This window comes from Embiotoca jacksoni, unplaced genomic scaffold, assembly GCF_022577435.1.
Source record: "Embiotoca jacksoni isolate LCO1_2020_lvr unplaced genomic scaffold, fEmbJac1.0.p SCAF_59, whole genome shotgun sequence".
Classification (NCBI taxonomy): Eukaryota; Metazoa; Chordata; class Actinopteri; family Embiotocidae; genus Embiotoca; species Embiotoca jacksoni.
Window position 1 is genome coordinate 1,504,137 of NW_027185413.1, and position 27,866 is coordinate 1,532,002.

A 27,866-nucleotide genomic window follows, 5' to 3' on the forward strand; every position below is an offset into this window, starting at 1 on the left:
TATAACTTCATGCTTCAGTAATTTTTTTTCTTTTTCTTTTCTTCCACAATGTTCTCAGTGAAAATTCCGGTCAATCACAAATAACACAAACTGCAAGAGACCATTTTAATATTGTGAGTGATTGATTGGTACCAGATAAACAGCGATGGCGGCTCCCAGTGACCAGCCGCAGTAAACGTCCACGGGGTGGTTTCTGAACTGGATGATCCTGGTTAACCCGGCCAAGATGGCCAGCATGACGAAGGAGAATACCAGCAGAGGCTTCAGCAGCTTGGCTGATTCTGTCAGCACTGTGTTGAAGTACATCTGAAACACACAATTTCAAATGAACCACCTTTATGTTGGTTGGACATTTTAGGTGACCTAGCTCAACCATGTCTCATTTTTTTCAAATGTGTAAGTGTTGTGAGCACTTACTGAGATGTAAACAGCAGCGAAGGCAGCCAGAGTCGCGTGCTGGGAGGGGAAAGATTTCCTATAAAGACAGAAAGAAAGGAAGCCAGTGTTCTTTATGCTAATTATTATGTTCAGACAGCTCAGGACGATGCTGAATATTCATCTGCAACACCAAAGTGACTTTCATAGAAACATTAAGGCGCGTGTTTGTTTGTGTGTGTGTGTGTGTGTGTGTGTGTGTGTGTGTGTGTGTGTGTGTGTGTGTGTGTGTGTGTGTGTGTGTGTGTGTGTGTCTATGTGTGTCTATGTCTGTGTATGTGTGTGTGGTGGCAAATCTTCCCAAACAGGTGTTTAATAAATGCCGTGTTTGCAGCACAAATACTTCTAAAGCATGTCAAGGTTATGAGGTAAAGTTATAAATAGATATATATATATTCTACTGAAAATACAGTGTATGACATACATTCATTAATGCATAATGATCCAGTATGAGTTCACAGCCCATTGTTTTGCTCACTAAAATGATTTAATGGGTGGCAGTCAGCGGGTCATATTTCATGTGTAAATGATGTCAGACAATGCACACTGCAAAAACGGAGATAAAAACAACAGTCTGTTTAATGTGTTTACACATTTGCATAAATAAATCTCTCCATAATAATATTGTTTATGCAATAAAGATAAAATACATTTATACAGAGAACTTGGTGTTTCGAGATTTAACAAAAAAAAAAAATACTCTAAAAGTTTTGAGGGAGATGAAGATGACTAAGATGTCTGCTATAGATATTTCACAGTGGACCTGCCCAGCAGTCTGGTGTGCGAGGAGGAAAAGAACATTCTGTAATGTTTTCGTTAAGACTGTTGTCTTATCAATGTTCAGGCATCCAAACTGTTTGGATTGTGTGATCTTGTTCAGCAATTTGGTAAAACACAATATTTGTGTCATTTTAGAGTCTCGGCTATCTCGTGGAAACTGCAGTGTGCACTTTACAAAAGGGAACAGCTTAGTGTGTAGTAACACAAAACGGTGGGTTGACAAAATTGTATACAATTACATACAAACAGTCCAATGCAGCATTCACTCCACTTTAATAAGGAGGTCGTCTGAAGCCACAAAATGAGAAAACAAGAACAAGTGCTAAACAATGATTTCTGCCTGGTTGTCAGTTCTCCATGAATGAACTTTGGATTGGAAAGCTTGCTCAGAAACTAGAAAAACATGCCAGTGAGGGCTGGAAGATAAAATGAAAATATTACATCACAAACACGAAATCACATTCACAGCTGGAGCATCAGCACTTCTCGGTTTATTAGGATACTTTCAGTTGATTCAGCATGTATATGTAATATTCATATTAAATGATATCAATACAGCATACCTGACATTTTCAACATAAATGTTAAATAGAGGTTATTTTTTCATCAAAGAGTTAGAGCAACATGCTTCAAAGTAACTGTTTTGTTTAATCAGTTGTTTTCTTCTCCTCTCAGCCTCCAGATGTGTGTTTTTTTACAGTCTTAAGTGTGACTGTATCTTCCCTGTTTGTTCCAATAATCTGAGCTATTTGAGTGACATGTCATAATGGTCTCCATAGGATACTGTGTCACTTCCCAGAAATGCATCATACAAGCGCATAACAGTGATGGTATTGGTGCCGACCCTAATGTGTGTTATTCTTTCTTCCAACACAGGTGCATACTAGATTAGACTATTTTTATGTGATAATGAGACCCACTCAGCTGCTTACGCCACAGTAATAATAAGGTAATAACAAGGTCATATTTACAGTGCCCAGTGAGCTCTTAAACTGTGGGCAAAATGATCACAAGCATATGTCTGATTCATTATTGATGAGTACAAGATCTGATGGGATGGTACTGCGTTACAGTGGTTAGCACTGCCACCTTGCTGAAAGGGTTCCCTCTGCTGTATATGCTCTCGATTTTCTCCCACATTCAAAATCTATGCACGTGGCTAACTGATAACTCCTCGTTGCAACATCTACGCGTTAGCACCGTGACGCACCGGCTATCTGCCCAGCGTGTACCTGACCCAATGTGTGCCCCACAGCTCTGCAACGAATAAACCGATTCATATATCAGATAGATTGATGAATGATTGATGAAAAAGTTGAGAACAGGTTTGTGTTGAGCAAACAATATGCTTTGCTAGAGGACACAAAATTTCCAACATTATTCAAATCCATTGAAGGCTGACAAAGGAGTGCGCAGAGCTGAAGTGGCATTTTCAGCAGCGTGCAGCTTCAGCTCTAAGAGGCTGGAAGCAGCAATGGGATGCACAACAAGCAGCTTCATCAGACGATGACAGCAGAGTACATAACACACATAAGATATCACAGGAGCTGCCGTGCCCTCCATAATGTTTGGGAGAAACCCATTTTCTTATATTTGCCCATGTGCTCCACCTGGTACATGAAACCAAAATATACACTTTTGTTTTCACTCCCATTTTTTATGAACACCTCAGACTTCTTTAATGCACACAAAAGCTTTACTACAACCAAATTATGTTCGCAAATGTGTTCAAATCTGTGTTAGTGAGGGCTTCACCTTTACCAAGATAATCCGATAATCCATCCACTTGAAGTGTGGCACATCAAAACGCTGATCAAGCATGTGATTACTGAATAGGTGTACCTAGGTAGGTGTTCAACCCGGCTGAAGTAAACCTACAGACCCATCTCTCTTCTTCCATTTCTTTCCAAAACTCTCGAACGAGCTATCTTCAATCAACTCTCCTCCTATCTCCACCATAATAACCTTCTTGACCCTCACCAGTCTGGTTTCAACAGACCACTCAACAGAGACGGCCCTCCTTGCTGTCTCTGAGCAGCTTCATGCTGCTAGAGCAGCCTCTCTCTCCTCTGTCCTGATCCTTCTTGACCTTTCTGCTGCATTTGACACAGTGAACCACCAGATCCTTCTTTCCTCCTTCAGGACCTCGGTGTCTCAGGCTCTGCTCTCTTCCTATTCTCATCCTACCTCAACGACCGCACTTACCGGGTAACTTGGAGAGGATCTGTGTCTGAACCTTGTCCTCTCACTACTGGTGTCCCTCAAGGCTCCGTCCTGGGTCCCCTCCTCTTCCCTCTGTACACCAAATCTCTCGGCTCTGTCATTCACTCACATGGCTTTTCCTACCACAGCTATGCTGGTGACACCCAAGTAATCCTCTCTTTTCCCCGATCTGAAACACAGGTAGCAGCACAAATTTCTGCCTGTCTGACTGACATCTCTCAGTGGATGTCCTCACACCACCTAAAATCAACCTCGACAAGACTGAACTGCTCTTCCTTCCAGGGAAAGACTCTCCCACCCTCGACCTGACTACTACCTTGGACAACTCCGTGTTATCCCCAACCCTGACTGCTAAGAACCTCTATGACACTCGACAGTCAACTCTGTTACTGCCAACATCACTGCAACAACACGTTCCTGTAGATACATGCTGCACAACATCAGGAGAATACGTCCCCTTCTCACTAAGAAGGCGGCGCAGGTTCTGGGCCAGGCTTTGGTCATCTCACGTCTGGACTAAGGTAACTCCCTCCTGGCAGGTCTACCTGTTGGTGCCATCCGACCTCTGCAGCTCATCCAGAATGCCGCAGCTTGACTGGTCTTTAACCTCCCTAAATTCACTCCCACTGCTCCGCTCCTCTGCTCCCTTCACTGGTTACCAGTAGCTACCCGCATCCGTTTCAAAACATTGGTACTTGCGTGCTGTGCTGTGAACAGATCGGGTCCAGTCTACATCCAGGACATGGTCCAACCCTACATCCCAGCCCGCTCCCTCCGCTCTGCATCGGCCAATCGGCTTGTTGCTCCCTCACTGCGAGCTAAACACTCTACAAAATCACGACTGTTTGCTGTCTTGGCTCCTAAATGGTAGAATGAGCTCCCCGATGACATCAAGACAGCGGAAAGTCTATACATCTTCCGCCGCAAACTAAAAACACACCTCTTCCGACTTTACCTGGAATAGGTAGCACTTTAGTAGCACTTAAAATGGCACTTACTTTTAGCACTTTCTAGTTTGGCTTTCTTGAAGAAATTGTATTTTCTTGATTCTTGTTGTTCTGGGTTTGTACCCTCATGGTTGAAATGCACTTATTGTAAGTCGCTTTGGATAAAAGCGTCAGCTAAATGAAATGTAATGTAATGTACCTGGGACTCTAAAAGCTGTAGTTTTAATAATACCACAGAAGTTTTGAAAGAGCCTGCAGGAGACTGACTGAATATCCACCGCAGCTGTTGCCCATGAATTTAATGTTAATTTCAACAATAAGCACTCTCCAACCGCATTTCAGAGAATCTCTGGACCATGTGTTACCACGGCAACCGAGGACTGCAACATCCGGTGGTGAGTATGCAAACGCACACCCATGGCACTTTGCAGAAGACATACTGCAATCACAGTATACCGTTGTATTAAAATTGTTGGTTATCATAACATGTACTAGTGCTTATTACCGGTAAAAAAAAAAAAATGCAATGCCTCCACCGCCGACTATCTTCACCCACCAAAAAGTGATGAGAACGGGATAACTGGATACCTTTACAATGAGAACGAACATCCAGTTTGCAAATAATGTGGACGCAAAGTGGCGGCCAAAGAAAGAAACTGTGATGGGGTTCAACCGCAACTCAGACAAAACTAAATCAAAAAGTTGCAAAGGTAAGTCAACGGTGTCTCAACTCAGTAGTTGTTACCTTCTCTGTAACCAGGCTCACACTGACTCCTCCATCCTGAGGAGGCCCCTTTAAGTGGAAAAGCCCCTCCCATCAGGCTAATTGATTACAATAACACACACAATAATGAAAATATTTCAACCCAGAGGTTACCATTCATCTGCTTACTGCAGAAAAACAAAACAGAAAAAATTATATACATATTTCCTTAACTGAGCCCAACGAATAACTCTCAATAAAAAAACAGATAAACCTGTCTTTATAATCAAAATTGTATCTTTAATAAGCAGTGGCCGTCACATGTTGATTAGCCTCCACCTCAGTTTGAATGGGAAGCCCCGGGAACGAACACAGAGGTCAGCAGACCTTCCTTAAGTGCCCTACATTGTAAATTTCTGTTAAAGCTACCAAGTGTGCTAAATAATCAGTGTGGAGTGTGAATGGACCGCGTGTGTGTGCGTCTATGTGTGTCTTGAACGCTCCTTACGCGGTCCGTGATAGGCTGCTCCGTCACAGAAACCCATCAACCATCTGAGGAATCCCTCCGTGCAGATCAAAGTATGTGTACTGTTTCTGCCACCCGTTTTCATGGCAAAACGTGAAATAGAAACGCCGGTCCACTACAGCCAATGTGAAATAGCCACGCTTTGGCCTGTCTGGGCTGGAAAACAAAACAAAACAAAAACCTCAACAAATATTTTGTCACGTCCTGGATTCAAACCTATTCGTCTTGCATGGCCTCTGTGACTAATGCAGTCTGTGACTAATGCAGTCTGTGGCTGATGCAGTCTGTGACTAATACCACGCCTCTCCCCTCCCCCCGCCCCCCCCCCCCCCCCACTACCACCTCCTCCCTCCTAATACCGAGAAATAAACGTCCTTTATTGCCTCTGTTGTGGGACCTTGGTTACATGATCCTGCGTCACATGACATTTACGTGGGTGTAAGTTTCATGATTTCAAAACGTGTTACTGTCACGCCTAGACAGGCCAAAATGTGGCGATTTCACGTTTTTTACTGGAGTTGGCCGGTGTGTCTATTTCCCTCTTTGCAGCTATACACAGACACCTGTGTTATCTGTTATCTGTATCTGAACGAGGACGGATCCTTATGATTAACGTTGTCTGCCTTCCTGCGGTAGAAATAAAATGTTTGTGTTTTAATTATCGAGTTATTAAAGCCAGGAAGTTCATAACTGCCATTATATTTCCAACCTTACAGAAGTCATGTTTCCTCAACCTTCAATGGAATGAGTGCATTTGCTGAATGTGCTGCACTTGTGAAACTGCGGGTTGATTCATCCTGAAAACGTGTGAACACTTTTGCTGCTGCAGTTGACTTCTACTCGCTGCTTGTTGCTCTCGCACTGCAAAGTTTCAGTGCAGTAAGCACACAGTTCCTCGTTTATATGCTTTATTCACGTTTGTGAATTGACCTGGATATGAAGCGTCCATAGCGGAAAAAATGATATTGTTTCTGAAAAGAAGAGCCGGCGCCCTCTGCTCTGCTCTCCTCCTCTGGAGAACACTGTGTCCTGTAAGCAGCTCACTGGTCAGTGGATCTGAAGCTGTAGGCTTCAACTCATCGCTTCACATTCAGCTCATGTTTAATCTCCCAGTTGTCTGGTATTCAGCTGATAGGCTACATTACGTTTGTAACAACGGATTATGTCATTTTTACTCACTCACTGTGTTCCTAAATTATTTTTGTAACTTGCACAAATCTAATTTTAGTTGCATATGCGAGTGATTTACTTTCACTGCAGAGCCCTGACTAATAAGATCTGGAATGTATGCTGAAATTACATTTATTTTAAAACTGTGAAGGCAAATAAAAGAAAAAAAGGGTCTTTGCCCAAACCATTATGGAGGATTGAAGGCTTGTGTACTGTAAATACCAATAAATATTACTCTGCGATAATCTAATAATAGTCAATAATTTGCATTTGAACCACAAGTTGATTAAAGTATAACAGAACTACTATTAATTAGGCCTCACTTACTAAATGCTGAGTTGTATCTACAATCCTACAACAAACTTTTTCAGTTCTCGTCCTGAGAGCAACAGTAGGAAACCAAAATCACGACACATCACTTCGGAAATAGAACATTTTACATGTAAAAATTCCACAGTGGAACAAAAACAGTAGTGTCCATTTACTGCGGAATGAAGCGCTGAGTGTCGAGGTCTGTGGCAACAGATCACACCCTGCGTGTGTTTATGCAAAAAAACACACATTAAAATACTCTATACAGACACGCATAACCTCAACACACACACACACACACACACACACACACACACACACACACACACATCTTCCGACACACTGACTCGTTCGCTCACACACCCTCACCTCCCAGCGTTGATGAGCCCCACGTCTTGTCCAGCACAAATATCGTCCAGAATAAAAGCCTCGTCGCAGGTGGACATGTTAATGTGGGTCAAGTTGGGTTTGCAAACATCCAGCCAGTAGGGAGTGTGTTGACCGGTGGACAGCTGCAGGATGTCGGTTATCAGCGCTGTCACACACAGACCAAAAATATGGACGCCTGCGGAAAAAAAAGGACGCATTTATCACAGTGAGGGCCGAAAAATCGTATTGTCATTGTTACAATATGAGCGATCGTATATATAATGTAATTTAAAAGCATTTCACTCACTCACACTAAGCGTGCGAGCATTTGACCTGTCAGATGGAGCCCGGAATTCAAGAACAGTGTTTCTCATATGTTATTTTAACAATGACACAACGCCACTGCTAAATGATGAACGCCACGGCAGAAATTTCACATTGTGCGTGATCAGCATAAATACAAACCACGCACATGTTCTTCACATCGAGCAGCTGACCAACGCTGACTGTTCAGCCTGTCCGGGCTTAAAATTTGGAAATTTCTTGTAAATTTAGGTGTTGACTGATTTCTGTGTTTTTCATTCTTTCTGAACTTCTCTCTTATGCTGTCAGAAATGTATTATTTATTTTACTACAATTTCTGACTTTGAGTTTAAATAGTAGATTTGCTGTTGTAAACATTTGTGGTGTTGCTCTAGAAACTGTATTTACTTATATTTCCATTCTCCTGTTCTGAATTAGCATTCCTTCAGGGCCACTTCATCAATGAGAATATCAGTTTTACTTTTCTATTTTCTACTATCTGAGTGAACTGTGAAAAACGACCAACCACCACAGCTGCTCAAAAAAACTTGGGCAATCATGTGCAGTTCCTTCAATTAAAGCATGTTTGAATTAATCTATTTCATTACTTTATTTCAGAGAGGTTTTTTCATGTTTGAGCCTATGTTAGCTGCTTACTCATTAAACCAGAGAGAAATGCTAATATGCTATATATATATATATACATATATCCATCCATCCATCCATCTTATTCACATCATGTTGACTGGAAACATCTCAGCCAACAGTTTATGTTTGACAATCATGTTGCTGTAAAAGCAACATGTTTCTACTTGTGTTTTGGGCATCTTGCAGCCACTGACAGGATGTATATCAGCAGCTGTGGGTGCAGTGGATGTGTCCTCCCACCTATGAAGCGTACAGCTCTGCGAATGTAGGAGTTGAAATTACAGCCTGCAGCATTGATGTTGGCCTCAGTCTGTGTGGCGGATGACCTCCTGGACAGATAACAGTACAGGATGGCCTCGCCAATCAGAATCTAAACACAAACAAAGATAAAGAAAAGGGTTGGCAAAGCAGGTTTTTATGTCACCTCATGAATTTGTCTCACAAATCAACTGGCATTAAATGCCACTGCAACATACTAATATATATTGCTAATATATTAAAATGTAAAAATGTACCAAAACCAGAATTACCACCTCATGGTTGGATGTTTCAGCAACACAGTCAAAAGGCAGTTTTCATTCATGTCTGGCCAAACTATACACTATTATGGGCTTGATTTACTAAGATCTCAAATAAAGGGTACTAAATTGCGTGTTCCTTCCAAAAGTTTGCAAAAATGTTTTGCACCCGTTTTGCAGGTGATTTACTGAGTAATTGCGTCATTGAAATCAGGTGCAAATCACTGTATTTAAATGAGGGATTTGTGTGTGTTAAAGTGATTCCAGCAATGGAAAAAGGAGCGACCGCAAAAGGAAAAGGAAATCTGATGCCATTGACATTAAGAAATATAAGTATAACAAGAACAAAAACACTATATTGGACATGATTAGCAAGAAAGTCAATACTGTGGGGAAAATAAAAAGGCTTAATAATAAAACGTTGGCAAATAAAAGAGGAGGACGGTGGATGATCTTTCTGTGATGAGCAGGTGAATTAGTTTCATTCAGTGCCTCGCGAGTGCTTGTGAACCTTATGAAGCTACCTGTGAATTCTGCAGGACACATTCAGGACCTATGACAGCTCACCTGAATAAAAAGAAACTATAAATTTCACAACATAACACATTTTCGATTCGACAGCACAGAAGGTTTTTACAATCATTCAGATGGTAATCATTCAGGTGGACAAAAGATCAGAGTTCAGTTCATGATCAAATGTAAACATTTAAAACATGAATATGTTGCTGTCACAGTGAAGTTGACCTTTGACCTTTCGGATACAAAACATCCTCAGTCATCACTTTTTGGACATTTTGTAGCAAATGAAATCTTCAGCTATGGCCACAAACATGTTTTGTGAGGTCACAGTGACCTTGACCTTTAAATCTAATCATTTTAACTTCGAGTCCAAGTGAACCTTTATCCCAAATTTGAAGAAATTCCTGTAACATATTTGTATTTTTTTGGGTTCATGAGAACGGGATGGACATGAGGCCACAGTGACCAACAATAATGTAATCAGTTCATTCCTTAGTCCAGAGGTAGATTTGTGCCAAATATTAAGAAATGTCCTCAAGGCGTATGTGAGATATCAAGTTCAAGCTTATGAGACAGATGTGAGATAACTATGACCTTGACCTTTGACCACCAAAATTGAATCAATTAATCCATTAATGAGAGTGAAAATCTGTGCGGAATTTGAAGAAATTCCCTTCAGGCATACTGGAGATATTGCATTCATAAAAACGGGGCAGACGTCAGGTCTCTATGACCTTGACCTTTGACCACCAAAATCAAATCAGTTCATTCTTGAGACCACGTGAACGTTTGTGCTAAATTTGAAGAAATTCCCTCATAGTGTTCCTGAGGTATTGTGTTCACAAGAATCGATCAGACAGACAGGCAAATGAAAATACAGATGGTAAACAGGTAAACATAATGTTCCCTAATTCACCAACAACTTCTTAAGATCTTTTTCTGAAATTTGATCTTAAGAAATGTCCTCAGAAAAACTCTACATCAGATTCACGACATGTTCTTAAACCCCGGATGTGTTTAGACCTGTGTTCTTATATTGATGAATCTCACGGTCCTTGTAAATTGAAAGCGCATGCCAGTTGTAAACCATAAAAAGGCATGAGACTGCAGTGCTGTGTGCACACAAAGTCACAGAAAGTGAGGGAGAAAAGAGTTGAGAGAAATGTAAATAATGCCAACAGACGGTGGAGCAGCAGACTTCAAGAGAAAGAACAACTCCAGGTTCAGGAATTTACAGTATTACATGGCTGTGGAGTTTTTCTGCTCTCTATCTTGACAACACCTTTAAGTTCAACTGAAAAACAAAAGAAATTCCTTCCTAAGAGCTGAATGCAATTTCACTTCACAGACGGCATTTAGTTTAGTAGAATTCGAGTTAACATGGATAAAATGGCTGGTTTACTTCTATTAGATGTTAGTGTAGCTACACTAGATAAGTAAAATGATTTATCTCAGCGTGGTCAAAATCCTGCAGCATTCTGGGAACATTGCTGAATCAGCAACATGTCGGAGACCAACTCCAACTCTGGGAAGATGGATTTCCCATTGCAAAATTATTTACGATATTTGTCTTCATTTTGATGTTAAAAATTTAACTAATAGCACTTATTATTACTACTAGTCAGATAGAGGAGGAATGTTCGGTCACCTGGTGAAGTTATGGTTAACTCATCATAGCTACTAGTTCATGCAAATATGACTTTTATCTTAGTGTCGGCCACTTCCCTGAGAGCAGTCAGTGTGTTAGTCACATGTGGATGTTGCTGGGAGGTCCAGTGTGGAGGCTCAAGAAGTGGAGGTTTACTTACAGTGGCGGTGGGAATGGCAAAGGCCAAGCTGAAGAGCAGCGGCAGGGGACAGACTTCCTGTCTGGGCCGAATGTACGGCAGAGACAGACTGCGGTCATTACAACTGTACCCAGAATGGACCGGCTGGAAAATATCCGTCAGCTCCAGAAAATAAAGACTGACAACAGAGGAGGCCAGGATGGGGAGCTGTAGGAAAGAATGAAGACCGACACAAAATAAATGAGAAATCTGTTCTGTTATATTGCAGTGTCAGCATAATCACAATAATCAGAAGAAAAAAAAAACACTCCTTTATTTGATTTTTTTTCTTTTTTATGGAAAGGTTTACAGAAATCAGAAAAAAATGAGGTAACAAAGTCGAATAATTGGACTAATTTGATTAAGAAAAGTGTGAGGGCTGTGCTCCTGAGAAATTGACTGGTTTCATGCCAAAATAAGAGCAGTATTGGGTGATTTTGAGTCCTCAGCTTGAGGACCTGCCAACAACTTTGGTAAAAATTAATCTGAGGAGGGAAGAGCAGGTGTCAACGACGATGGCTAACTCCAATATAATCAGTCAAGGAAAATATGTCTCGAAAAATGCAAGTCTTAAATCTTGTTAAAGTCCTTAATTGGAGCAATAGTTTTCAACAAGACTGCGCCGTGTCTACAGAACAAATAATACTAATAATACTGGTTAGCATGGCTAACAATGACAATGCTAATATGCTGATGTTTAGCTGGGATAATGCTTACAAAGTTCACCAACTTAGTTTGGCCTGTTCATAATTTGCTAATTACCACTAAACAGAATTATATCTGAGGCTAATAGGTATGAATTAGTTCAAAAGGTAAGCAAAAATTTAAAATTGTGATGCAACTAGATTAAAATTTAAGGGATAACCAAGTGATTAGAAATCATCCTCTGAGGGACAGAATTGAGTACACAAAATATCATAGCAATCCATCCTACTGCTGCTGAAAAATGTTACATTTAACCACAAATGTTATTTCTATTAATGAAGGAAAATAAGAACAACCCAGGTTTCTCTCCAGCACTGCAGCCAGGATGATAAAGACTCATAGCTCTGTTGAGCCTTCAATTACTTTTGCTCTTAGTAGTAATGACCTTATCAGCTTCACAAATTAAATTGTAACTATCAAGGAAAAAAATAATCACATTCATCTTACAGCTGTCACAGGTGTATCATCAGGTACAGACTGGATTCACACCACTTTTCCCTTATCGATCTGAGCTAACTCCAACAATCGCTTTATCTAAACCATCACAATGTATTTCAGACCCCAACAAGACCACTGAAGGAGGTTTACCTTTAATTATCACATTCGTATTAATAAATTAATAAATCTTTATCAGCAGTCTACACACCACAGGCTGCTTAAAAAGTATTGATCAACGCATCTTATCCAACGACAGACCTGTATCCAATCTCCCCTTTATTTCTAAAATCTTTCAAAGAGCCTTCAGTTCAATCAAGTATGTGACCTTCTCCTCAGGATTGGTTTGATTGAAGAATTTTTCACCAGGATTTAGAGTAGACCAAAAACAGCACTGATGGAAGTTACCAAGAGTTTTCTCATTGCTTATTACAGTGGACTGTGTCTCTATACTTGTACTGCTAAATCTTAGTGTTGCATTTTACACCATTGATCGCAACAGAACGGAACTTTTAAGTGTTTAAGTGGAACTTAACACTGTGCTGTTTTAAATCCTATTTATCACATAGACTCCAATTTGCTCAGGAACCAATAGTCTATATTCATATTTGTATTTATATTAGAGGAACTGCAGCCTGGATAATTTTTTTATATGGGCTTTAAGCACTATCAGACTCCAGATTAGTTGAAATCCTTACCAACTATTCTATGCTATAGTATAAATATGAGTAATCTGATCAGAATCTTTAATTTCAGAGGACGGACAACTCTGATCGTTGTCTGATTTCTTTAATGGAATAATCTATCAATCCCTGTTTTTTTGTTTTTTTTCTTGAAGTGTGTAACCGTTCAGCCATCTGACGGACATACAGTAAAGAACAATGGTGCACCTCTCTCTGTATCCGTTTACCTCATATTTGTCCAGTAAGCACGGGATGCACGCAGCTGCAATGCCGATACTCCCCTAGGCCTAATAGCCATACTAATAATTACTGTATGACACTGCAAACTGGCAGATCATATTCAAAATGATGCCGAGCCCATGTCGAGTATCATCAGCTTCAAACAAATACGAGTCACGATATAGGTCAGTCGTAAAACTGCTCCCACACTCTTGAAGAGACATTAATCATTAGCACCAGACCTGAGGTTTAAAGCTATTTTTGAAACCCAGACTCCTAAAAATTGTGTTTTATAAAATCAACAGTACTGGTAGACGAGCCCAGCGTGCTCAGACCCAAATTGTGTCAATAACTGGGTCTGGGCATGCTCCGTAGGGAATTGTTTGCAGCCATTCCATCCTACTGGCTGTAGACCTCCGGGTTCATTTTAACCAAACATCATGCGCTGAAACTGTCCGACACTGCACTCTCTACAAAAGTATTTTTACCTGAGCACACCACCACCATGATGAGGCGCTGAGTGTTTGTTCTGCGCTCAACGTCAAACGCTCTGTTTTTTTTCTGGTCACCAAGAGTTTAAAAATAAAATTTTGAAATGCTGCGCTCGTCACTGCCAGTTTTTACCCAGCCGTCTTATCGCAGTAAAGGAGGGCTGCAACAAACCCGCTTAACCACTGATACTGGTCACTGATTGGTCCGACAGTCAGAGTGGCTGAGCGAACACTGATACGAGCAGCATATCCGGACTGTAATCACAGGGAAGAAAAAGAAGCTGTGAGCAATAGTCTGGTAGACAGGGATTCAACAACCCACTCTCTATTTGCTTAGCTGGAGAAGAGGGACATAAGAATACATATAAGATATTGTATTGTGTACAGAATTTTACTTTGGTCATACAATAATAAACGGTGGGTTTTTTTTTTTTTTTTTTTTTAGATGTTTTGAGTTTTCATGTAATATTATCAGCTTTCAAATCATTTTTATGGCATATAAAATATGGCATATTTATTGTTGCTGCTCAGTTTATTTCCTGGTTTCTGTCAAGGTTTTGGTCTGTGTGCCTATTTTAAGTTTAATTTGTCCTCTGGGTCTTTCACTCATCCCACCAGAGGTCTCCTGTGCGTCTGTTCCTTTCGTTCTCCAAGCCTGCTCTCAGTTTCCAGTTCCCAGGAGAGATGCCCAGCATCCTAACCGTCTCCCCCGCTGTCCCCTGCCGAGTCCTCTGCTCCTGCTTCAGAGTCGCCTCCAGCGTCCCAGTGGGTCAATGCCACCATTCCAGTTCCTGTTCCTGGGCAGGTCGACGCTACCTCCTCTGGCATCTCCCCTGCAGAGTCCACTGCTCCTGGTTCGTAAGCCTCCGGTCTCTGACTGGGTCTTCGGTTCCAGTCCCCGGCCATTTCTGTTTCTAGCGCCCAGTCTGTTTGAGTCGTGTGTCCAGCCTGTTTCAGTCCAGGTTAGCTGACGCCTCTCAAGTTCCTGTGTCTGCTCCAAGTGGCTGGCTGTTGGCCACCAGTCTGTCCTCCAGTCTTCTGCCTTCCCTTCTCCGAGGGGTGGTGCAGCCCCCAACGGTGTTCCGCCTTTGCTGCTGGCCTCTAGCCCTTTTTCCAGCGAGTTTTCGCCTTCGTCTCCTGTCCATCCAGGCCCCAGGCCGTCTCCTAGAGCGACCCCTCTTGTCAACCAGCCAACCCGTGGGCCATACAATGCCCAGGTCTGTGCTAGACTATCAACTATTTGCAGTAACGTGCCAAAAGCTGACAATACAACATCACGCGTACTTCAGGTAATGGTTGACTATCTGTGTGGAGGTGGGAGACCACGGTACTGGGTACATTTTTTTCAGTTTGTTACTTAAAGGAGCCGTGTGTAGAATTAGGTCTCATCAAGCAGTGAGGTTGCAGATTGCAACCAAATGCTACTTAGTTTCAGGAGATTATACATAAACTATGACATAATTAGGAATTTTCCATTTCTGTTAACAGACTTTTCTAAATCCTACATACTGGTCCACACTGGTCCTTCAGCCACTGACTCAGTGCGACACCACTTATGTCTACCTGGAGAGACAGCATGTGTTCCAAGTGACATAATACCCTTAATAAATTACTCTACCGCGTTAGTACTCTTACTTGTGTAGTACTTGAATTTCAACTAATGCACACAAAAGCAGACTGCCGCTCTTCACTTACTGGAAATAAATGTAACAGTTGTATGAATCACCTGCCAGCATATCTGCCGGAATTATTTTACAGAGAAATTAATGCACACAATAAGTACACCGATGGCTTATGTCCAACATGTGGTTCATCCCTTTCCACTACAGAGGCAAGATGGCCACCGCTGAGTGTGTAAAGTGTCCAGTGTTGTATCTACATTTTTGAACTGTTTTGAGTGCATCATCCAGGTACTTAAAGTGCACTGCTTGTTTCCTTACTTGTCAGTGTGAACACATTTATGCACTCAAAATTCTGAGTGCTAGAACATAAGTATACCTCAGAAATTATCTGGAACATCCTGAAGCAACATGTTAATGTTAAAAACAAATGATTTGCTATCAAGATCTCAGGATGATCTGCCCTGAACATTATTTTCCAGTAAGTAAGTATGCCTGCTAATTTTCCACACGCTTAAATATCCGTGTTCTGCCTTTATCCTCACTTAGGTCACTTCATCTCGATAACCCTATGTAACAACCCTGGTGTTGTTAGCTAAAGTCACTCCTTCTTGTTAGTTTTCTGGAGGTCCATCTGAAAATAATCCCTCATTCATGAGAAAATAAACTTCAAAAAGATGTGTCTTTGGAGGCGTGTCTGTTTGATTGACAGATCAGTTGTGCAGTCAGGCTACGGCTATGGGGGCTCACAGTGATCATGTAGCAATCTCAACAATGAACTTCCCCCACCAGATACTTTCTTGACAGCATGTAAAAACACTGTGCTGCATAGATATTAGCCTATTGTCCTCATCTACTGACCTAAACTACACACAACCGCTGAAGCTGCAAGATAGAAAAGTGTGCATCGATGTATACGCAGCCATTATTGTTACATCATGTACTTGCACTATATCATACATAGCTGATCATAAACGATGATAATTTTTTAAGATGTATCAACCAAAGCCTTCAAGGCTACTGTGCACAGAGGAAGGAAGGCTGCTAAGGATGTTTTCCTCCTGTTAATGTCTGTAGCCCTGAACACACAGATATAAAAATACACTCCATTCAGAGAGCCATGTTGCCTAGCAGCCAGTTAGTATGTAGGATGATGTGCCAGTGTGTGAGATAGAAACTGTGGAAAGAGCAGCTTTGCTGGGGAAAGAAAGAGACAAAACAGATCCTGTGATCAATCCCCAACGTTTTTTTAGCCTTAAGCAAGGAAATATTCTGCCCCATCACTCAATGCAACAAATATTAATGTGCATTTCTGTTTTCTCACCAAGCTTCAAGATATCGTGGAAATGCAAAAAAGAGCCTAACCTGAAACTATATGTAATCTTGCGCTCTGTATCATGTTACAATGGCAACAATATTTTTTTAATTGAATATGGGAATCGGGGCGCCAATTTGGTATGTTTTGCTTGTTTGAGTGAGGTCAGGCAATACTTGGAAATGAGGTGAAGGTCGGATAAGCAGAGGTGGCAACTTGGAACAAATTGATTAACAAAGAAGTGAATACAATAAAAACTGTAATGTTTAGTTATGTACTGAAGCAGCATCAAGGAGGATTGTCACTGATTTTTAATACCAGCGCTCAAGCGCAGGCTTCATCATGGTGTACAGGTAAAGCATAACAACGCCTACCTTACTTCCTCTTCCACCTATGCTGCTCTAACTCACAGCGCCACCCTGTGGCATAATGCAGGAAAGAACAATTAGTAACTGAAACAAAATATCCCCTCCTGAAGGATTGCTCTCCATTGAGCAGCACCATATCATGAAAAAGTAAATGTTTTCTTTCTGTCATCTGAGGCAGATAACAACGTAACAGGTTTAACAAAAATGTGCTCTGCATTTCTATACTATATCTGTGCAACATTTTTCGCAATAACTTACTATCGTTTCCAACAGAATAAATCACGTACAGTATTCGGTGTGTTTCATTTACCACAAGGAACAGTATGAACAGCTGTGTTAAGTCTGATGAAGTCTTTAAGCCAGTATGGTGGCTTGTGTGCTCTAACAGGATGGGATGAAGTCCGAAGAACATTTCCAGGCTCACTTGTTCCTTCAGTACCAGTCCATGACTGAGCTGACAATTTAAGAGATACACTGGGTACTGAAGCCAAGTGGGAAGCATAACATGTTTTCCCATCATCAAGGACGTTTTGGGCTAGGACACACTTGCGTTTTGATCCCGATGGCTGCAGAGAATTTCGGATGCTGCTTTAACACATGCACTGGGTTTCGCAACCTTACTCTGTCCCCTTCTCTGAATGGAATGGAGCGCACGCTCACCATCTGAGGTCACAGTACTTTTTTATGTAAGCAATTATGATGGCAAAGGGACACCCTGCCATGCATCTCATTATCCTGTGCTGTTGGAGCCGGAAGAGAGAAAGTCGAGCTTAGTTCTCATCTTGTTGCCGTGCATCAGTTCCAATGGAGATGCATAGCGTGTGGTTTAGAAGGTATACCTGAAGAAAAGCAGTTGTTGCACATTTCCATGGTTTGTTTTGGAGGATTGCAGCCTGAACGCAACCCTTGAGAACTCTGTGTAACCTGTCGGTTGCACCATTGGAGGATGGATGGTACACAGAGGAGCAGATGTGAGTGATCACTCTTCCCTGGAGAAGTGAGGACAATACAGCAGCAGAAAATTGTGGTCCAAAATCAGCGACCAAAGACTCCAGGTTTCCGTAGCATGCGAAAATGCTGCTGAGGAAACCAAGGACTGTTTCCATGGTAACAGATGATGTGAAAGCAACTTCAAGCCACTTTGTGTAGTAGTAGAGTAGTTGAAGTCCCAAATTGCAGTTTCAAAAGGTCCAACAATGTTCAAGCGTAATTTGATCCAGGGGGCCTTACGTAGAAGGACAGGTTACAGTGGTGCCTCAAAAACTTTAGCTGACTTGTCTGAGCTTTGAAACAAAGAACATGCAGCTACCTGAGAGTGCACCAGTGCATCAATACCATGGACCCAATACAGTTCCCGCAGACGCTGCTATGTTCACACTAGGCCCTGATGTCCTTCGTGTGCTAAATCAGTGAGTGTGCAACGTAAAGACTCAGGTCCAACCAAACGTGACCCTCTGAACACCAAATTGTCACTGAGACAGTGGCTGCTGACAGCAAAGCCACAAGGTCAGGTTCAGTATCCGCAGTGAGGGGAGAGGCAGCAGGCAGAGGTAAACGTGAGGAGGCAATTGGCTGTGTGGTTCAGAGATCCAGCGCGGTGCACAACATAAATGAAACAAAGGAGGCGTGCAGACCATTGTCCAATACGCATCCCTGCTCGATCAGTCCTTTTTTCCTAATGCAATATGGATTCCTACAAACTCCAAACAGTGGAGTAATAGTGTTCTTGTCCCTGCCTCTGACCATGCATTTCCACATGAACTGATAACGAGGAGGTAATTATGAAACATCCTCACCTATGTCTTGAACAGAATCACCGGCTCTCCTGGGCACGGCACAGAAAGGTCCAGGAATGGCGCATTCACGGCCATTTTCACTCAAAAGCAGTCGTAAATTTGTCTCATCGCCAGTTCGTAATGTTTAGTCGTATAAAGAAGCAGCTTCAGGTAGGATTGTCACCGATTTTTAATGTCATAGCTCAAGCACCGGCCTCATCATGGCATACAGGTGCAGCGTAACAAGTCTCTTCCTCTTCCAACTATGCTGCTCTAACTCACAGCGCCACCTTTTGGTTTAATGCAGAACAGAACAATCAGTAACTGAACACAACAAAAACGTTGGTTCCTGGGTAAGTAAGCCATTTGAGCAAAGGGTGATGATGGTGCAAGAGAAAAGATTGGAGGCAGACGCAGAAGAGATGCACGTCACCTTCAGCTTAAGTATGAAAAAGTGAGTGACTGACATCCAAGTGAGCCGGCGCATTAAGGACATGATAGCGAGGGAGTTTTTTCTCCTTTGTTAAAGATGCCACTGACAGGTACGTTGTCACAATGTTTAATGAAATGGGGAGAAAGAAGAATCAGAATCTGATCTCTGAAATAAGCGCCATCGTTGATCAAACGGAAATAAGATCCCAGGACCTCTGAAATTAGGGGATAGAGCAAAGGACAGTTGGACAGTTTTGAGAAGTTGCAAGAAGTAGAAATAACTAAAAATATTTTTTTTTTTTTTGTGGGGACAGCTGTTCCCGGAGACTCCCTTGTCTTTAGATGCTCGCTTAAGTGGGAGGAGGAGGAAGGAAGGGACTCACTTTTGAACTGGTGGCTTCTACAGGTGGATGATTTTCCATGAGTGGGATCTCGGATGTTGGACGGTGGAGTTTTTTGCTGGAATGCTCCTGATGGCGATTGGCCAGGTCTGTCCTTAACATGGTCCTCATTGAACGCAGCATTTTTGGGTTTGCTAGATGGTAGGAAGACCATGTGCTGAGGCGAAGAGGAAATCATCGGATGGTTTGAAGCAGAGATTCATTATGGAGCCAATTCCAAAGGCAAGATGAGCAACAAATGTGTCGTTCTCTAGGTCTGAACAGAGAACGAGATTTATAGACGCGTGTCCAGAAGGGGAGTGTTTGAGGTTTGGTCCTGCACCTGAATTTCAGATAAAATTATCTCCAAAATGGGGAGGAAGGCCTATGAAACAAATGATGTATCTGCAACACTGATGTCTTTCCCTGAATTTTTCTGGGTACTTCAAATAAAGAATGTGCAAATTAAATGAGACGTAAAAGGGTTTGAGACAAAGGAGACAATGTCTGAAATGCCTTCAAAAACCAGGAGTGACATTCCATCACTGCCCTCTTTTAAACGATGTATCACATTTACTAAAAGAGAATTTGCCTTTTTTGCAAATAAAGTGCCAAGAAAAGAGGTTTTGAAATGCAAACAAGCCACGAAATACGGGCGAAGGTAAAAGGCAAAATAAATAGTGTCATGCAAAAAGGACCACGTTTTTCAAATTCACTGGAGTTGGTTGTCTGACGATGGCCACTCATGGGTGCAGTCAAACGACAATGATATGGAACAATCTTACAACCAAAGTGAAACTTCTGATGAGATTAATCCTGAGGACCGCGGATACCAGCATCTCACTCAAGACCATACCAGTTATCCGGAGTATTATCCAGTTCATTTGCAAGAATACAGTTTTTCTGAATTGCTAAAACACTAAACCCCATTCTCTGAACCAAATACTCAGTAGCCTGAACCCCTTTGTTAAATCACACACTCTTTTAACAAAACCATAAACAATCTTCACATAGTTACACACAATTCTCACTCAGTAAAGCACATTTTTCACTTTGCAATTACAGTAGTACTCTATTTCATCAATATTTTTGTAACTGCACATTGACTTTTTGTGGCATTGCAAGTTTGCCACGTGGGGGTGGAAGGACATCGATGTTCTCTCAACAGTAAGAGACACTGATAGTTGATATGGTTCGTCAAAACAATACCGCAGTCATACCGACTGAGAGAAATACAGCAGAGTCATTGAAGACGATGCAAATTTTGAAGGAATCAACACTGTCAGCCTTTCCACCATTGACCGCGTCCCCTAACACAACAGAGTGCGCATGAAGCAGGTGTACAGAATACCTTTTGACCACAGCTCAAAGAGGGTCAAGCAGCAGTATGTGAATGTAAGTGTACATTAAGTGCTGATTGTTTACAGTTCAGTACTGCTGAATACTACATACTATTGTTACTGTATGCTGAATGGCACTGTAATATATGTAAATTGGGAGTGCTCTTATAAAACTATATTTCTTTCTGCTTTTCAAGAATGTTTAAATTGGATTCCATGGAAAGACCTCATGAATACGTTTTTGTGGATGAAGCTGGGTTCAATCTGAGAGACCAGAACATCATTTTCCAATGGGCCATTGTTGAAGTCCATGGCCAACATGGTGGCAATGTCACAGTAAGTGCTGCCATATGTAGTTGTGGAGTTCTCCACCAACATGCCATGTTGGGGCTATAATAACACCCATCATCTAATGACATTTCTTGGTGGTTTTTGAGATGTCTTGCTTGGGCAGGAGCAGCAGAAGCAGGCAGAGCATTCTGTCTATGTTATAGTTTGGGACAATGTCAGTTTTCACCTCGCTGAGTGGTTCAACATCAACCGGCAATTCATTAACGCTTGCCTTTCACCGTACTCCCCTTTCCTCAACCCAACAGAAGAGTTTTTCTGTTCATGGCAGGGAGACTCTCCTACAGGCTCCAACAGTTTTGAGAAAAGGGTGGAAGTTTTCCAGAAATGTGTCTTAGCGATTTTGAAAAACTGTAAAATCAAAAGCTGATCATGCAATACTTATGGAGGGCATGGCTGCATTAAAATAGAAACATTTATCCGAGGCCAAGGAGAAGGAACTAAAAAAGAAAAAGAAAAAGTTGACTCTGGAAGCTGAAGTTGTAGAGGATCTGATGGAAATATTTTTTTTTTTAAATGAACAGTGCTCAAAGAACGAGTCGACTGAATCCTCATGTCAATCATTTTGTCCCCAAAAAGATGATAAAAACAATATTCTGAGTGAATCTCACCCTGATGTCCAAGCTGTGACTATCAGGCCAATAAGCAACAGAAATGACACAAATGGTTCATGATTTTCAACAAACAGGATGTTAATCCTATCTAAATAGGATCGTATGCCAACGTGGCCGCCATATTGGTCCGGACAACTTGCCAAATCTCTCAGTTGACACAACTGAAGTCAAAGATGCTGGAGTCGTGTGCTGCTTGGGATTGATCAAATCACTATTTAAACTAGATCTCGGGGTATAACTTTTAACAGGCACGACAGAACAAGTGTTTGTGGCTGTATTCGGCCGTGATAACATTACGTTTATAGCAAACTAATTGACCGCAAGAGTCAGACGTAAATAGCGTTAGAAAATCTGCTCTATTTGCTGTCTGAATACAGAAGAGGGACAAACAACCTCATCATCACCCATTCAGACCAGTACAGGAACAAAACAGTCATTATCGTTTGTACACTACATTTCTACACGTTGTTTTCAGCAGATAACGTTTAAAACAGCCAGCAGAGTAACGGCTGTGTGGGAGGGCTGTTAACACTTTATGTTGTCCGTCAATATAGTAATTAGTATTGTTTACCAGCACAACACCCTGCTCTAATTAGTACGACCTAAATTAACCATAAAATAAATTGTTTTTGTGTTGAGCAAGTGTTTCACTTTCCTTTCATCACAAACATTGTCACGCCACATGACGTCAGACCGACTTATTGCAATTCTCCAAATCTGTGTTTTTACAATCCTTTTGACGATGACTCTTTTCCCCCATATACTGTAAGTAAATCACTCCATGTGAGCCTGGTGTTAATACACACTCCTCTCTGGAGTGTCTACTTGAGATTATAGTCGAACTCAAGATTCTAAGCAACTGGAGGGAAAACTTTATTTTGATAATAAACATTATAATATAAATACAACTAATTGAAAGCGGTTGGGAATTGGAAACGTTATAATGTTTTTTTTACCCGGAAGATTCCAGCTCCCCCCGTTCACTTGTATGTGATGACAGCCCAGTCTTGCCCGGACCAATATGACGCATCGTAGCAACGTGTGGAAGTCTATATATATATGTCTATGCTTTGCACCACATTTTCCCTCAGAGGCCTCAGTAGAACTCAGTGTTGACAGTCCGACCCTGTGGGATGAATTCACAGTGCGCAACCATGCCAATGTCAAAGAAAGCCCACCTGGTCGTGCAGCTGACCTGATGCACCTTTTTTCCGATTTTGGATAGTGAAGTTCCATCATTCAAAACACCTCTCCCAGCTCATTGCTTCAATGTGCATCGATTTTTCTGAAATACTTCAATGCATTCCGTTGCTGATTTCCTGAGTCATCAAGAATATAGCTTCCTCCTGCTTCATGCTCGTCACTGTGCTGCTTAACATTCACACGCAACAGGAGCAGAACTCTTTTTCGGGTGCGCTTACTTTTGTGCTAGTCGACCTAAATGAAATACTAAGACACCAGTGTAACCAATGGAAATTGTTAGTATGAAGCCCATAAATGTAGGTTGTCTAGCATTTCAGTTATTCATAAATATGTGAAGGGATTGTCATTTTTTTGTAAACTCATAATTGGTCAAAGCAAAACTCTATTAACCTGCTTCAACTCAAAACTCCACACTTGATTGTGCATGTCTGAGCATTAGCAAGACTCAAGACCGCACAACATTTTCAATTATTCTGTTTACTGTTTAATTTACAGAAAAATTCATTTTTTTTTATGTGGTGCTGCTCAGCTATGAATTCAGAAGTTATGAATTCTAAGTTAAGAATTAAAAAGGGGAAATTTTCTGTCCGTGACAATTACATAAAGATTAAGTTGACGGCAAGACATTAATTGAGGAAACAATGCACAATCCCGCCAAGACGAACAAATGTTATTTTATTCACACTGGCCTTTCAGTGAGTACACAGTAATGGAGGTTATTTCACTGTTGCTGTGTTCCACTCTCACAGTACTACAAATTTAGGATATATCTAAAGAATGAAAACCCTAATGGGCCACCACTACTACTATTACTGCTACTACAGCTCCTAATATTACAATTATTATTAATAATAGAGATAATAATTTAAATCTTTAGAAGAAGTGAACGTCGTCCGCCTGCAGAGAGGCTGTTTCACAGTCTGTGGGCGTAGGAACTAAATGCAGCATGACTGTCGGCTTTAGTCCAGAGGAGAAAAACAATTACTGTGATAGAGTCAGTGGAACACAATGATCCGTCAGGTACGGGCGAAACAGTGACCTGTTGCCGCTGACGATTTAATACTAATGATTAAATGGATACTGAGTCTAAAGTATGAAACTGCAGCATGGAATTGGGACTCTCTTCACTGTTTTCTGTCAAAGTGTTTTGACTGCTGCATACGACATGAATGATATTCTGGTATATAAAATTTACGCTTACAAATCTTTGTAATCTGCCCCACAAATGGGGGGGAGTCATAATATCCCGTAGCGACTGCAGATTAACTGCCTGCAAAAAAAAAAAAAAACCAGGGTCAAAAGCGATTAGCTGAATACAAATTGTCATTATCACTGCATGCCACCTATTTGACACCTCGTTCTGCAGCATGTCAGCGCACACAGTATATTCAGTGCGTTTAAAATATCCAGAATGAACTTCATATGTATTTGCATCATTAGCGTTCCCTGACTGTGGCTACTAAGTGAGGGTATGCTTGATTCCCCAAGACTGCAGGTCATGAGGAGTTTAAAACTAAATGGTCTGAGGAAGAAGCTACCAAATGCCTGACTGACATCCATCAACAGCACCCTCCACCCCCCACCCTCTGTACTGCCCCCAGTTAAAAACCAGGCCAATCCAACAACAGATAGGCCGACATCCTGACTGAGAGCATTAATTCACCAGCTGTAAAGACATTTTAAACAAGTCACCCAATAAACCAAGCAGTCAACCAGCTGACTAGTCAATCTAATCAAACAGCAACACATCTGCACAATAATCCTACTTCACACTCAGATGGATGGATGGATGGATGGATGGATGGATGGATGGATGGATGGATGGATGGATAGATAGATAGATAGATAGATAGATAGATAGATAGATAGATAGATAGATAGATAGATAGATAGATAGATAGATAGATAGATAGATAGATAGATAGATAGATATTCACCTCTACAAAATAAAAGCATGGTAACAGAGTGACGCTGTCCTTGGTCTCCTTCCCGCCTTTCAGCCGCTCTTTGGCACGAGACATCACGAGCAGCCGGTGGTCGCTCCCGTCGCCGGGAGACAGGGAGCTGTACTTGATCCCCGTCGTAATTTTGAAAAAATTTAGGGCGAGTCCGTTCTCCCTGCTGCCCCCGAAAGCCCCTAACGGTGGACCTTCAGCGCCCGGCAAGGTGAGCTGGAAGTGTGGGTGCCTGTTAATGTCATACGTCCAATGTTTCCCCTAAAATGCGGTCTTGGGGCTGCAAAATTGTGTGCCAGCGTAGGACACCAGACACGGACTCCTCCACAGCTGTTCGCCCGGTGTGCTGACATTAAACATCGGAGTTAAAAAATCATCCTCCAAATGTAATACGGTGTCCAAAGGAGAGGAGCCTCCAGGTCACACTCCCCATCCCCCGGTACCTCAGCACTCACTCACTCTCCTCCGCCTCTGCTCCGCTCAGCTACGGTCTGCTGCTGCAGGTTACGTTTTCCAAAATGACCCAAAACATTTCCTGTACGGACTTTCAAAATAAACTAATCTTTAGTATTTCAGGGCACTTTTGGTTCCCATTCAATCAGTCATTTCTTGGGAAACATTTCGGTTTTTTAAAAGAAGAAAATAAAAAGTGCAGTCATTTTTATAGCAATTGTTAAGGTAGATGTATAATTATCTGTATTGCAAATATGCTAACTAGCCTACATCTGGTCTTTTAGGCTAATGTTTGCCAACTTCACATAAATCAGCAGGTTCTCGGCAGCGAATTGGGGAAATGAAGAGGTCTCACTGCACCGACTGCAGCCACGGAGATATACTGTAGTTTCTGTTTTGGGTAGTGACTTTTTAAGATCGACAAACCTACAAACCCGAGTTTTTAAATGAGAACCGATGTGAAGTCTCTTGATTATCCAATGAAACTTGTATTTTTGGAAAAATCTAATCACGTTTTTTTCCCCATTTTCGGGGGGCAGCACCAACCAAATTGCGATACCCCCATTGTTTTGGGAGGAAGTCACACCATCAGATTTTATACCACGTCATACACTATGGCCGTGTCTCAAATCACATAGTTTCATACATGTAGTACACTCATATGTTAGTACACTTGTGTAGTATTTAGATATTGACATTTTTTTTGTCTCAAATTGCACACTGCAGTTTTGCAAAAATACCCCTAACATTTAAATGCATCACCTGCAAACATCTGCAGGCTTTATTTCGTTAGTTTACTGAGATGTGTTGTCGTGCCCTCTATTTCTGCACACAATAAACATACTGATGGCTTCTATCCAACAGCAGTGGTACTCGGTGGAAACTAAATACTTTTGTGTGGACCTCTCCGACTTGCAATAGGTGCAGTCTGCTCAGATGCCGCAGGTCTAAAATAGGTTGATAGTCCCTCCATTTCCTCTATGTAGCCATAATGGCGACCGAAATGTGTCTCAAGTGACCACTTGTGACTGGATCTCACTTCCCTGTTCTATATGCAAATGAACACTTACAAAAAATAAATATCTAAATAAGGGGCGTCATGAACACGTACAGAAATGGTAGTCGAAGCAACAGTCATTTAACACAAGGAGACATCTTTGCTCACTGAAGCCTTATTTTAATGTATTTAAATGAATGACATATTTCTCGTTTATAAATCACTGAACCCAGTTCAGTGAGTTTGTAATTCACAGAGTAAACCATTTGGACCGTTAAGTATTAGGTTCAGGTCGCATTATTTAATAGTTCCAGCACACTGGGTTTTGCTGCTGTAAAGTGAAACGTGAAAGGGCTCATCCAGAGCTGTATCACAAAATGACACCAGATAAATTAAATGAAAGCTTGTGTTTTAAATCCCCGAACAAAAACAAAACAAAAATTGTCATGTGATAAAGCTTAAATAGGGAGGCTGTGGCTCAGTCAGTAGAGTGGGTTGTACACTAATCAGAAGGTTGGTGGTTTGATCCCCAGCTCCTCCTGTCCACATGCCTAAGTGTCCTTGAGCAAGACACTGAACCCTAAGTTGCTCCTGATGGTGATCCATCAGTGTGTGAATGTGCAGCACCTTGCATGTTGATCTGTCTCATTAGTGTGTGAATGGGTGAATGGAAAACCATGTTAAAGCGCTTTGAGACTGAAAGGTGATAAAGCACTATACAAGTACAGACCATTTACCATATTAGGACTACCTCTGATAACCCTGAACGATCCCTCATAGGCCTAGGATGTTGAACCTCCCATGATGCACTGAGCTCCTTTCCTCTACTCTTTCACTCTCTATGTATTTTCATATGCTACTATGGTCTGTCATTAACTTTGTGTTTTCTCTGTGCCATAGTTTGAGCTTTTTCTGCAGGTGCTTTTGGCTCTTGAGCACCATGTTTCTGATCTGCAGTTATTGGACCCACCAACCTGCATAGTGTTTATTGTGTGTCTATCTTTGCTGTTCATTTTTTCTCTCCACTGTCCCCTCAACCTAATCAGTCCAGTCAGATGGAGGTTCTTCCTGTTAAAAGGGAGTTTTTCTTTCCCACTGTTGTGTCAATTGCTAGCTCCTCATGTCTCTCTCTATCATTGTAAGGGACAACCATACAATGTTAAATACCTTGAGATCATTCTATAACAAATTTTTATTTGAGATGATTTTGAATTCTATAACACTCAGAAAGTATTGTTTTGCAGAGGTTGAGGAG

The 27,866-nt window shown here is 41.5% G+C and overlaps 1 protein-coding gene across 1 annotated transcript in view; it reads right to left on the reverse strand.

The window, feature by feature from the left end:
* Nucleotides 1–25,635, reverse strand: part of plppr4a (phospholipid phosphatase related 4a) — a 51,043-nt gene extending 25,408 nt beyond the window's left edge. The window contains exons 1-6 of the mRNA XM_069173317.1: nucleotides 25,144–25,635; nucleotides 11,262–11,447; nucleotides 8,657–8,786; nucleotides 7,466–7,661; nucleotides 418–475; nucleotides 133–306 (exon numbers count right to left, since the gene is read on the reverse strand). Coding sequence (XP_069029418.1) covers nucleotides 133–306; nucleotides 418–475; nucleotides 7,466–7,661; nucleotides 8,657–8,786; nucleotides 11,262–11,447; nucleotides 25,144–25,227 — 828 coding nt within the window. The 5' untranslated portion in view covers nucleotides 25,228–25,635. The remainder of the gene's footprint in view (nucleotides 1–132; nucleotides 307–417; nucleotides 476–7,465; nucleotides 7,662–8,656; nucleotides 8,787–11,261; nucleotides 11,448–25,143) is intronic.
* Between the last annotated feature and the right edge of the window lie 2,231 nt (nucleotides 25,636–27,866).